The sequence below is a fragment of the Salmo salar genome, chromosome 06 (genome assembly GCF_965601325.2).
Source record: "Salmo salar chromosome 06, fSalSal1, whole genome shotgun sequence".
Classification (NCBI taxonomy): Eukaryota; Metazoa; Chordata; class Actinopteri; order Salmoniformes; family Salmonidae; genus Salmo; species Salmo salar.
This window is the reverse complement of record NC_138296.1, coordinates 40,659,281-40,672,553: the sequence shown is the minus strand read 5'-3', so window position 1 is coordinate 40,672,553 and position 13,273 is coordinate 40,659,281. Positions and strand designations below refer to the sequence as shown.

General features: G+C 44.1%; 1 protein-coding gene across 17 annotated transcripts in view; it reads left to right on the top strand.

The window, feature by feature from the left end:
- The first annotated feature begins 1,550 nt into the window (after positions 1–1,550).
- The window catches only part of LOC106593504 (ELAV-like protein 3), a 19,666-nt gene continuing 7,943 nt past the window's right edge, over positions 1,551–13,273 (top strand). For 6 of the 17 annotated variants that reach the window (XM_045720500.2, XM_045720486.2, XM_045720493.2 and 3 more), the window contains exons 1-4: positions 1,551–1,995; positions 9,300–9,540; positions 9,694–9,797; positions 12,758–12,911. In XM_045720500.2, coding sequence (XP_045576456.1) covers positions 1,978–1,995; positions 9,300–9,540; positions 9,694–9,797; positions 12,758–12,911 — 517 coding nt within the window. In that variant the 5' untranslated portion in view covers positions 1,551–1,977. The remainder of the gene's footprint in view (positions 1,996–9,299; positions 9,541–9,693; positions 9,798–12,757; positions 12,912–13,273) is intronic. The other 11 variants (XM_045720501.2, XM_045720498.2, XM_045720494.2 and 8 more) reach the window with 5 other exon arrangements.

The following is a 13,273-nucleotide window of genomic DNA, read 5'->3' as shown; positions in this document are numbered from 1 at the left end:
GAATGTGCAGAGGCACCGGTTAGTCGAGGAAATTGAGGTAATATGTATATGTAGGTAGAGTGACTATTAAAGTGACTATGCATAGATAATAAACAGGGAGTAGCAGCAGTGTAAAAGAGTGTGGGGGGGGGGGGGGGGGGGGGGGGGGGGATAGTCTGGGTAGCCCTTTGATTAGCTGTTCAGGAGTCTTATGGCTTGGGGGTAGAAGCTGTTAAGAAGCCTTTTGGACCTAGACTTGGCGCTCCGGTACCACTTGCCATGCGGTAGCAGAGAGAACAGTCTATGACTAGGATGGCTGGACTCTTTGACAATATTAGGGCCTTCCTCTGACACCGCCTGGTATATACATATTAATTAACCCTTCAACAACAACAACCCCCTATGTATATATCCCCCCCCCCCCCCCCCCCCCCCCCACACACACACACACACACACACACACACACACACAAACACACAAACACACACCACACACAAATGCAGTCACACACGCACCCTCAGGGTCAAGGCCCTATGGCGGTCTGTGCAGAAATAGGTCATTTGTCACACATCATGTCCTGGGGCAGAGGATGCATTATAGATGAGACCAAACAGTCTGTCTCAGTCAGCACTGCACTCATCACACACTCACTGCTGTGGAGGAAGGAGGGAGGGATGGAGGGATGGAGGGATGGATGGATGGAGAGATGACAACTCCTCAAAAGAAGGATGTTTCAGAAACATTGAGTACTATACTGTCTAACACTACCACTGCCATGGCTGGGCTGTTTGTCTATACAAAACCTGCCTATCTTTATTTTCAGAACATAACATTTCATGTTTGAAGTATATATTGAATATAAACACAGATCAATTCAGGAGCCAAATCCAAATATTCGCATTTGACTCACTACAAGTCCCCCATCTGCCCTGCACATGACTGGAATAGTAGAGGAAAACACAGCCAATAGGAAGGGATCCCTCATTCAACTCATTAGTCAGCTTTGGTGATATCCTGCTTTGTTATTGGCCACATATTACGCCCTGATTTGAATGGTTTGCCATTTTTGTTTGTTTGTGCTGTGATTGGCTGCATTAAAATGGTAGACTCCCTGTGTAAATATACACACACAGTCCTTTTTCACAAGGACAAAAGCTAAAACACAGATTTTGTCCAATACAGCTTCAAACGAGGGAAAATGAGGGGTGAAGAAAAGACATGTAAAGAGAGAGAGTAGGGAAAGAGAGCCAGGCGGAGAGAGACAGCTACTGTATTCTGCTGCACCCATCTGTTCTGATAGTGCAGGTGGAGGCTCTATTCACTCAGCTCTGCATGTGTGTGTGGAGAGGGGGAGGCAGGAAGAAAGCAGAGAGAAGGAAGGAGTGGAGGGATGGATGGAGGGAGGGAGGGGGGCAGTGAGATGGGAGGAGAAAGGGGGGGGGGGGCTCCTGGTGATCTCTCCTGAAGGGGATAATGGGAGAGGAGCGTATTGCAATGGCTGCCGTGTAGTACCCTCCCTGCACAATTAGCCAATCAGGAGCGCGCTCTGCCAGCCAGAAGGACGCATAAAAGAAGAACATTGCAGCAGAGGCACAGAAGGAGACTGCAAGAGGAGCTGGGAATATTACACACAGAACACAGCCGAACCACAACACCCTCCCCTGGACACACCCTGCTGGGGATCACTGCTTCTCTTTTTTCTGAACCGTCGCCCACGCCACTCGGAGAGAAAGCTCTCCCTCATCATCATCCTGAAGAAAACCCCTTTCTCCTCATTTTCACCCTACAGAGGACACCTACCAATCTCCAAGGGCTGAGATTCCCCTGGTGAACATTGTCTTTTTTCCTTTTTTCTTTTTTTTCTTTTGGATTTGGACACGGCCTCTCCACAGTAAATACACAGGCCAGCTAATATAAAGACTACAGATCATAGTATTGACTCAACCTACGGCTTGAAGACCTGCGAAACGAAGAAGGACCTAGATCACTCTCATTGTATGTCAAGAATGGTTACTGTACGTATGCCCCATTTATCTCTTCTATTTGCAAGGATGGTGGATGTTGTAGCAGCAGCATGCATTGCATAGGCTACATTCTGGAGCGCAGACCCTTTGTTTTCCACTTGATTGTATTGTACACAAACGTATATACATGAATGCATATAGCCCTATGTATATATACACATATTGAATATGATACAAGATGGTATCTATGATAGGCTAGCTAGCTATAATACTGGTATAAACAAACACACATGTATTACACACAATATGTATAAGCTATAGTGGCCTAAATAGGCTTATACTAGAGCTCTCTCGGTTATGGGATATTGTCTTGACAAGATTAACGATCGATGCTGGCAATTAGTAATGTCATGCTGAGCGATGCGCCAAGGCTGCCTGCGCGAGGCTCCATCCCTGCCTGCATCTTCGACGCTGGAGAGCAAAATGCTTTATTCTGCCATTTTATAGAGGACGATATATTTGCTTATCATAGGCCCACTAGGCTATATCAAAATCCATGGCTGCATTATTTGTATACACATTTTTCGATAAGGGCGTAGAGGGCAGAGGCCGCGTGCGGCTGCTGCTGCTGAGCGGCGTAGAGAGCGGTGGGGGGGAGGAATGTCTTTCTCCGCCTGCCCTGCCTGGCACAGCACATGGATGCTCGACACGGATTTCTGAGACAAAACATGATGCCTCGGAGGCTGAGGGCCCATCGAGAGCAAGGCAAAGAAAAAGGGTCGAGTCACTCAGTGAGGGGGAGGGGGAGATTACGGATACATTGGTTTGGATTGAATCAGGCAAGTCAAAATTCCTAAGGGTTCTTGTTGCGATGCTACGGAGTAAATGGGATGGAAATTTCAGAGGCCGCGAAACGAGGGATGGCGACTAGCGGTTTCTTTTTTTACAAGCACGTTTTTTTACCCATCCATCATAACACTTGTTTTAATTAGCTAGAGCCTATTTGAGTCACGCCTGTTTGATAAAGGGTTTAGCCTTAGCAGAGTGAAATTAGCCTAGCTCATAGCCGACGGCCGAATTGGGCGTGCCTCTGCTGGACTCCAGCGCATAATGATGGCACGCGCTGGCTTTCATCTCCAAACATCCTCTTGACTTCACGGCGCTGCATCCAATGTATTCCTGTCAGCAGGTGGAAGGATTTACCGTTGTCTTGTTCTCATGGTTTAGCGAGGAGCACGCTAAATATATCGAATGTGATTAATTAACTACTTTGTATGCTCTATATATAAAAGGCTATATATTTATCAAGGAGGCTTTATGCCTATATTCGATCGTCTTAATTTACAGATTTTAATGACAGTTGCAGGTAGAACCACATTTTCTATTTTAAATAATAGGCTGCTACAATATCCAAAGGGATATAATCGTTTGTTGCAACCAAAAACACAAATACGGCCATTTAGAAATTATACGCAATATAGGCCAACATAAATGATCGAATGACCATTCCGTGGGACTTGGTAGCCTACTGCAATGGTCGTGTAGGCCCAAAATAAAATCTAGTAGCCTACATAATATAGCACGAGCACGACCATGTTTATAAACTGAAGAGCAGACTTATTTTGCAAGTCCTAAATCTTTGAGATCATAATAATGCAATTGTTTCAATCAATAGTCCACTTGATAATTACTTAGACCTATAGCCTCAGTGTGTTTCATATGTCCTTATTGAATAGTAGCCTATTTCTTCTTCATCAGTGTTTTCCCGTACAGCTGGGCTAACAGGCAGGCCCAGAGCCCAGTCAGCGTCATGCACGTAGGCCTATAGCTCCTGTCCACATGTTCCGCAGTCCTCCGTGAGCATTGCCTGTACCGCAGTGCCAAGCAAATAAAACAGTTGAGTCAGATAACCTTCCCGAGGCGCTTCCGCGATTCAAGGACAAGGACAGCAGAGGCCACCAAGTGTAAACGAGCCTAAATACAACTGGCGCTATGAGTTTAGAATATAAGATGTATCCTGTATTTACATGTATTGTCAAATTATTTAGTCTAGAAAATCAATGCCCCGTGGAGTATGACTGGAGGACAAAATCAGGTTTAGCCTAAATAGATTTTTGATTTATTTTGAAATACTCTATATTTACTTCTTCAAGATGGCCTATAGGTGACTGAAATAGACTCGTAGGCCTACATAAGAACAAGAGACCTCAATTGCTATGTTGTCACGAAAGTCATGAATGGTCTAGCCTTGTCTTCTACTGTCCTCGTAAATTGAAGTAATTGACAGCCATGGTCGTGGAAATAATACAGCACAAAGAAAATATCTACTAAACTGAGCGAAGATAATTTTATAGGCCTCATTTGATTTTTCCCACTAATATATCCTAAAAATATATGTTGTACATTATTATTGTTATTATTATTATTAGGCGTATGATTGACTTACTGGAGCGAAAGGATGTTGGCAATTGTGGCGTTCATTGTTCCCGGAGCGTCCTGCAGCCCCTGGCCATGACACAAAGCGCTACTGTTTACATTAATATTCATAGAGCTGCCATAGTCTCTGCGCGCGAGAAGAGGAGGAACGGGTGGCTCTTTTGTTTGGTTGTTTCAATACCTTTATTCAGCAAAAAGGCGCTCGGGTTTGTGAATTCCTACAGAGCGCACATGTCTTGTTTTCACAACATAAGGGGAAGGGGTAAGAAGATGTTGTGTAATATAAATGCGAACATTTTTAAATGCGTGAAAAGAAGCGAATGAAGCATTTTTGAAATGTTACAGAAAAGGCTTGATGGTTTGGACAATGCATTCTGGCCTCAAACGGAATCGCCTGAAAGCCACTCCCTACTTCAGCACTCTGGATAGCGCCCCTGGTTTCAACGAAAGCTACACACACAAACACACTCACAGGGAATTTGCAACATGTCTTACGTCTGTGTCATAAAATGCATTGACAAACGGGGAAATTATTTTAAAATATCACATTTTCCTAATATAACACTGAAAGAAAACGATATATATATATATAGGCCTATTAAAAATGAGAGTTAGTGCAAAGCGTTAGTTACTGACTGTATGTAGGCTAAGGTTGTGAGGGTTGGGCTGTGACTTGTGTTGTCCTGTTGTTTTACAGCTGCCACCATGATCCCTTTAAGCTGTAGAGAGTGTGGCTAATGCCTTTTGTTTAGGATAATCCTGTAATCTGTGTTATTTAGAAGGCCCATTTACAACCCCAGCCTAGAATCCACTTGCGATTCAGGCCTTCCAAAAGAATGATTGATGTATATTTTAAAAACAAGGGTGAGAAAGAGAAAAAAAAAGCCTTGAAAATCGAGGCCTTTCTCTTGAGCTAAACCTTAGTTTAGTGAATCGCCTGTCTTTGGTGGTTCCATGAAATTAGATTTTCAAATGTATTTCCTCGTTTTTAAGTTACTCAAATGAGACTAATGCACTACCATTTTAGGCGGGTTATATTGTGGTACAACAGTGTCTGCAATAGGGTTTTACTGATGAAAAAGAGAACCCAACAACTCCTAAATAACATGAAATATTCAGAACCTAGTATTTTCTGATGGTGTTGTTGCCGACAGGAAATAACCTTTTTTTAATTCTCTCTCTTACATTATCTCACTCAGAGATAGAGGTTATTTTCCACGACTCGCCCAGTACAGTGCGACTGCATCACCCATGAATGACTGTGTTGTCACCAGTGGTAGCACTAACAGGAAGTGTGTGTAGCAGTAATATAGTTCCCCATATCAGTAGGTAGATCAGCAGAGGCCTCCTCCTGACCTCCCATTCTTTGCTAAGAGAGAATTTGTTGTATTTATTTGTTACTGCCACAACCTGATTTATTTTCTCTTGGGTTGATTTACGGATAACAATCTTTCGAGCAATGTTTTTTTTTTTATGCTAGGAATGTTCCTGAACGTGAACAGAGTCGATGCCAAGCACATTTGACATTATCAGAAGAATCTAATGACAAGTCCCTTTTTAGAATGTAGAGAGCAGTCTTAACTCCAATGTATGGACCTGTGTTTGATTCCCATTAGTACACTTAGGAACAATGAGGCCTAGCATGAGAATCTCAGTTCCATCTGAACCCAGTCTTCTGGCTGATACAATTACAGTGATTTCCGTAAATGGTAAACACATCACATGCTTTGACCTTTATCGGGACATGACAAAATCTGGCCTGAATACTGTATGTGGCAGACTGCTGCTTTTCCTCTTAGGACAAGTCTTCACCTTCCATTTGTAGGAAAGGAACAGCAGTCATGTATATAGACAAGGAGAAAGCCAATTTGAAGAAGACGACGCTGCCAGTATCTGTATTTACATTTGGGTCATGTAATGTTGCTGTGTTTTGTAATTGAGCATTGTCAAGTGTAGGTGGTCTGTGTGCTGTGCTCGCTCCACTCGGCAGGCAGAGAGAGGAGAGGAGGTAGGGCTCTGGGCTCTTGTTTGCGTGCGAGTCTGGGTCCATGTGTAGGCGATGCTGATCATGCAGTCCATTAAATATTAAGGGAGATCTCTCAGGTCCCAGAAATAGAAAAAGAAAGGCACATCTAGTGCCGGGACAAGGAGAAGAAGAGCTGGCCCAACCAACAGCAGAAATCTGGAAGTGTTGGGGGTTGTGTGTTTAATGTGTTTGTGTGTGGTTACTCTCTTTGTTGTCATTCATCATGATTAGCAACAGAATTAATGAACAGAATTAGCCTATCAGAGGGGGGCTGGTTGGGCCTTTATCTATGACCTGATGGGTTATTGCCTATATCCTTGCCATATCAGTACTTGGATATTGTTATGGAGGTAGTTGATATTTTCCCCTAATTTCTTTGTAAAGGCTAACATGTTCTGATGATAATTACGACTTGTTCTATTTGTAGCATCCTAAAAGCACTCTATTCTGTTTTTCTCATCCTCCTGCTTGTTGGCATGGAGATCTCAGGGTGATGTTAGATGTTGCTTGTGTCAGCCAGTCTCTCCCTCTGTGTCTCTGTGGCCAGTCTGAGTCTGGGAATTATATAACTTTAGAACTTGTCACTGTGGATGCCTGGACTGCCACACTGAGGTCTATTTCAGTTGACAAATCAAATTTGCTGGGATTCGGTGTCTTTCTGCAAAGGGCTGTAATATTTGGTCAGTTCTGTGACAAATTCAGAAAATATTCATATTTCTTTTAGTTTCGGACGTTTTTGTGTTACATGGTGACACATATTAGATAGATGCATTTTATGAATCTATTTATCATACCCATGTGGACTATTTGTTCTTTCCCATTATGCATGAAGGATGATCTTTTAACTGGGTATTGTAGAGCCTTCTGTCCATGTTCTGTTCCAGTCCAGTCCCTAGATCAGCAGATCATACTGCTCTAGTCGAGACCAAAGAAGCCCATAACATGTGTACTGTATGATGGATGGCTAGTCTACTTTGCAGCAGCTCTCATGTGCTGCTTAGATATGTGTGTTTGCAGTGTTTTATTTTTAGGCTGTCATAATTCACTCCCTTTCCCTCTCCCGCTTCCTCTCCCTGTCAATGTCAATTTGACTTAAATATATTCTCTGCTTCCGCAAAGCCATCGAATATTAATACATGGAGAAAAACAATATCTGCCCAACAGAGATAGATTATTTCGTTCTCTCTGCCTCTATCTTCCTGTCCGCGCACGCACGCACGCACGCACGCACGCACGCACGCACGCACGCACACGCACACACACACACACACACACACACACACACACACACACACACACAACCAGAAGTCAGCCAGCCATTAGCAACAGTCTTGAAGCCGCTGTTACCTGGGCAACATGGTTAAAGGTACAGCTCAAGGCAGAAATCAGGTTAGACAGAGGAGAGAGAGAGACAGAGAGAGAGAGAGAGAGAGAGAGAGAGAGAGAGAGAGACAGAGAAGGGCATGAGCACGGAGGGGGGAAACAAGATGGGGGACACTAAGAGCTACAACAGGGCTTGGGGAATATCATCAAAGCAATGAATGCTTTTAGAGTAATATGTCCATAGCAGGGGAAAGGAACACTACTCAGCCTCCTCCATTAAGTTGAATGGATAAACATCAAAAGAAAACCCTGCCACGCAAAAGGGAAAATGACGAACATAGGCTATAACCAAAACAACAGACAAACAGTAGTAAAACTGCTGGTAATATTGTATCTTACTCAAATAATTCTAGAAGCTTAGGCTACACTGTGAGACTTCTGGAGCTTTAGCGGTAGACGCCTTATAACACCCACCAGTCTGAGACCTGCAGTCACCATGCCAGCCAGGCTCACAGATACCAGCTTGAATAATGGTACGTATTTAAACCACACTTCCCAGGTACACTATACCAGGAAATGGAACAGGGAGCCAAAATGAATATTTGTATCAGTTTGGGTGGAGCCCAGGAGGCCAGTAGTACAGGGAGGACATCTTTGTACTGGCTTGTTTACACAGTCTGTCAAAAAATAGTTATATTCGAGACAGAATGGTGAAAAGGAGGAGCGGATGAATGGAATAGATGGAGCAGGGAGAGAGGGAGAGAAAAGAAAAGGAGAGAGAGCGGGAAGTTTAGTTTCTGACCTGCACACACAGCTGTTCCATGAAGACAATCCCCTGTGGGTCAAATTAAGCAACATGGTGTACTCCAGAGCAACACACAATGACACCAACACACCTCTAGTGGGCACAAATACACACTCACTCATTCCATCCACTCGCACAAACAACTTTGAGTCGGAGTCACAAACACTCACTTACAAAAGAAAGTGAGCACACTAAAACCCAGAATGTATTTTTTTGTGTTGAAACGTTCCACGTCGCTAGATGACAGCCTTCAGAGACGTTAGGCCTGAGCAGATTAGACAATGTCACTTTCTCTTTTGTCTGCCATGTCAACCTCCCCGTCCCAAAGCCCACTGCCCCACCTGCCCCATCACCACCAATACTTAGGACCCTGTAATGATGTAATGCTGTTTGACCCTGTGGCTGGATGGATGGATGGATGGATGGATGGAGGCTGGGGGATGGGAGGAGGAAACGGGGGAAAAGGACTGTGACATCTGCAGGGCCAGAGGCAGCGAGAGAGAGAAAGAGCGGGGGAGGAGAGGGGGGGGGGGGGGGGGTAGAGAGGGGTCTGTGTGTAGCCTACTGCTATCCCTGCCTCGCATCCTTCCACTCCCTCAGCTGATGTCTGACCTCTTCCCTAGCTGACAATGACAGAGCGGACATTCATTCAATGAGTCTACATTAAAGGCCTACTAACAACACCCCACCATTACTCTACTGTGTGTTATTACTGCAGATGTATATTATTTGTACACAGGGTTCTATATGCTTCCTTTTCCTCAGCAGATAATCAGCACCATGGAAACCCAGGTGTCCAACGGTCCGAGCGGAACCAGCCTGCCTAACGGGCCAGTCATCAGCACCAACGGTGCCACAGACGACAGCAAGACCAACCTAATCGTCAACTACCTGCCTCAGAACATGACCCAGGAGGAATTCAAGAGCCTGTTCGGTAGCATCGGAGAGATTGAATCCTGCAAACTGGTCCGAGACAAGATTACAGGTATTCATGATGCTTCAGCAGGTACAGTTGATGAATAGACAGACAAACAAAATCTATTTCTAGTTGGAGGATAACAAATAATCACATACAGCATATGTACCTGTAGGTACAGTTATTTTGGTGCAAAAACAGTTTCTAAAGGACCATTATCGATATCTGTTTTCAACGATTTAGGCCAGAGTTTGGGCTATGGGTTCGTAAACTATGTGGATCCCAATGACGCAGACAAGGCCATCAACACACTCAACGGTCTCAAACTGCAGACCAAAACAATTAAGGTAAGAGCACCTCTCCTTCCTGCTTTTCAACCTGCGCCACTCTCCATCTTCTCTGCTTCAATACGCTGCAGAAGACCAGGAGAAAGGCAGGGAGCAACTCAAAGAAAGGAAGGTGGAGAGAGACGCAGATGTGACAAGAGGGGAAGGAGGGAAAAACAGGAGGGGTCGCAGGAACAAAGGAAGTGAGCAGAACAAGAAATGAGAGAGGGAGAGTGGAGAGAGGGAGAGTGGAGGTCAGAAAGCAAAGGGCTAGCAGCATGCAGAGGGGATTGTGATGGAAATGTAATCAGGGAGTCTCACTGTGGGGCACGGGGGTCAGTTCAGGCTCCCCCATCTGCCTCCAATCTGGCCTAATTAGGGGGCTTCTTTGTCCCCAATATGGATGGGGGGGGAGGATCAGGAGGGGGAGGAGGTGAGGGGGGCAGATTAAACACTACTCCATCCGTCCCCTGGCCCCCTCCTCCCACCTGATCAAAGTAGATCATAGATTGGGATAAAGTGCCGGCTGAGTTCAAATCAGACTTCTGAAAGACTGGGGCAGAGAGAGTCAACAGCATCAGGAGCTGGGTTGGGCTGTTAGAGTTATAGAGACAGGTGGCAAATCATATTGTTAATCATTATTTGTACAATATGTTTTAGTTACATTACTGTACAAATACACATACATTTTATTTAGGGGGCAATAATAACATTATTACTACTGTTAGTAATATAATACCAAAATAATTGGGCCGATATAAATGACAGAAAATGTATACATTTTATGGTTGTTAATAATATTGTTGTTAATGTTGTTATTACAATTGTTCAAATATGTATTTTTTTATATTATCAGGAGGGCTATTTTGAAAATCAATGCATATTATACAGCCATAATAAATGACCAAGCAAATGTCATATTTCCACCAAAGCATTGTAAGATGGAGGGAGGGGGCAGGAGGAGTAAAGGGTAGGGGGTAGCTTGGGAAACAGAATGCCAATGGCAGGATTAGGGGCCATATGGGCTGCAGGCACCATCTGTACTGTGGGAGAGACAGGGAGAGGGTTAATTATAGGGTATCCTCCGCTACCCCCCTCCCATTCTCTAGGACCCCCAATCACTGCATCACACACCCTGTCCACATGCACTATACACAATACTGGAGTCCTGCACACTCACTGCACCATTTAGAATGAGTACAACTTTATTCTCTACACTCAATGGGTCAAATACATCCATCGGCTGGCTATGTGTTGTGCGAGGCATGATAATACTCGATATTGTCTGGACATGTCAATCTAAATGTTCACTCTCACTAGAAATGTCCCATATTTATATCTAAAACACATTCATTCAAGTTATATGGTACTTGTATATGTGAGTATGTGTTTATATAATAAGGAGTGAAAGTTTTAGTGAGTTGACAGTCGGGGATGCTGTCTTGTGATCTATTTATATTGTTTGCTGGTTGCCAGTGGAGCTGTTCTCCCTCGAGGCTGGAAACAAAGGAAAGAGGCATGACAGGGAGGGGAGATCAGCCTATCTCTGGCAACACTCGCTCCTTCTCCCTCCATCCAAAACAAACAGACAGACCACTCACAACAATGCACTGACTCTCACTATCTATCATACTCTCTCTCTGGCTTTCATACACGCCAACGCATGAATATGTAGACGTTTTCATAATCAATCTAAGTCACACTATAGTCTCACCATAGAATACTAATGTTAACTTTGCACAACAGTGGACACAGTCACAAAGCTTTCCAAAAAACAGTCACACACATTGACAAAAAAGACGAGTAAAATGAATATTCATGCATTGCTACAGGGCCAGCAGCATACCACCCTGCATCCCACTGCTGGCTTGTTGCTGAAGCTATGCAGGGTTGGTGTTGGTCATTCCCTGGATGGGAGACCAGATGCTGCTGGAAGTGGTGTTGGAGGGCCAGTAGGAGGCACTCTTTCCTCTGGTCTAAAAAAAATATCCTAATGTCCCAGGGCAGTGATTAGGGACATTGTCCTGTGTAAAGCGCTGTCTTTTGGATGGGATGTTCAACAAGTGTCCTGACTCTCTGTAGTCACTAAAAGATCCCATGGCACTTATTGTAGGGGTGTTAACCCTGGTATCCTGGCTAAATTCCCAATCTGTCCCTCATAATGTCACCTAATCATTCCTAGTTTAAAATGGGATCATTCATCTATTCCCCTAGGTTGTTGCTGTAAATGAGAACGTGTTCTCAGTCAACTTACCTGGGTAAACAAATGGCTACTGTAAATTCCGGACTATAAGCCGCAACTTTTTTCCCACGCTTTGAACCTCGTGGTTTTAACAATGACGCGGCTAATATATTGATTTTTCCCGCTTTCAATTTTTTTTTCTCCAAAAAAACACATTCTGTGACGTGCTCAGTTTTTGGGCGGCATGAAGCTTTCATTAGACCAATGAAATTGCCGAATGGGTTAAGGTCAAACAGTGACGAGAGCGACAATGAAAACGATCCAATATCGGATGAAGCAATTCTGAGGCTATTCAGCTCCGACACCGAAGGAGATGACTTCAGTGGTTTCAGTGCACAGGAGGAGGAAGATAGTGACCAATGACTTTCTTGGTAGCCTACTGTTTACTGCAAATTTTTTATTTTTTGTTACAAGCCGTGTTTCGTTAAAGAATATTTATTTTTGTTACAAGCCGTGTTTCGTTAAAGACGATTTATTTTTGTTACAAGCCGTGTTTCGTCAAAGCCTGTGTAAAGTTCATTTGTTTCAATGTACCGGTAGGCACCTGCGGCTTATATACATGTGTGGCTTATTTATGTTCAAAATATATATCTTTTTTTTAATTCAGTGGGTGCGGCTTATATTCAGGTGCGCTCAATAGTCCGGAAATTACGGTATATGGTTTTATGTACAGTAAAGATATGGGAAACCTTTGATTTGATATCAGTGTTAAAATGTGTGTTTCTTTGATGTGCTGTAGGTATCGTACGCCCGCCCCAGTTCAGCATCTATCCGTGATGCTAACCTGTATGTGAGCGGTCTGCCTAAGACCATGACCCAGAAAGACATGGAGCAGCTGTTCTCCCAGTACGGACGCATCATCACCTCCCGCATCCTGGTGGACCAGGTTACAGGTACAGCCTTAACTCACTTCTGGCACAACTGACCCCTACTCTAACCTACCATTAGCCTATTCTAACGTACCCCTGACCTACTCTAACCTACCATTAGCCTATTCTAACGTACCCCTGACCTACTCTAACCTACCATTAGCCTATTCTAAAGTACCCCTGACCTACCCTAACTCTACTCTAACGTACCCCTGACCTACTCTAACGTACCCCTGACCTACTCTAACCTACCATTAGCCTATTCTAACATACCTCTGACCTACTCTAACATACCCCTGATCAACTCTAACGTACCCGACCTACCCTAACTCTACTCTAACATACCCCTGATCTACCCTAACATACCCCTGACCTACCCTAACGTA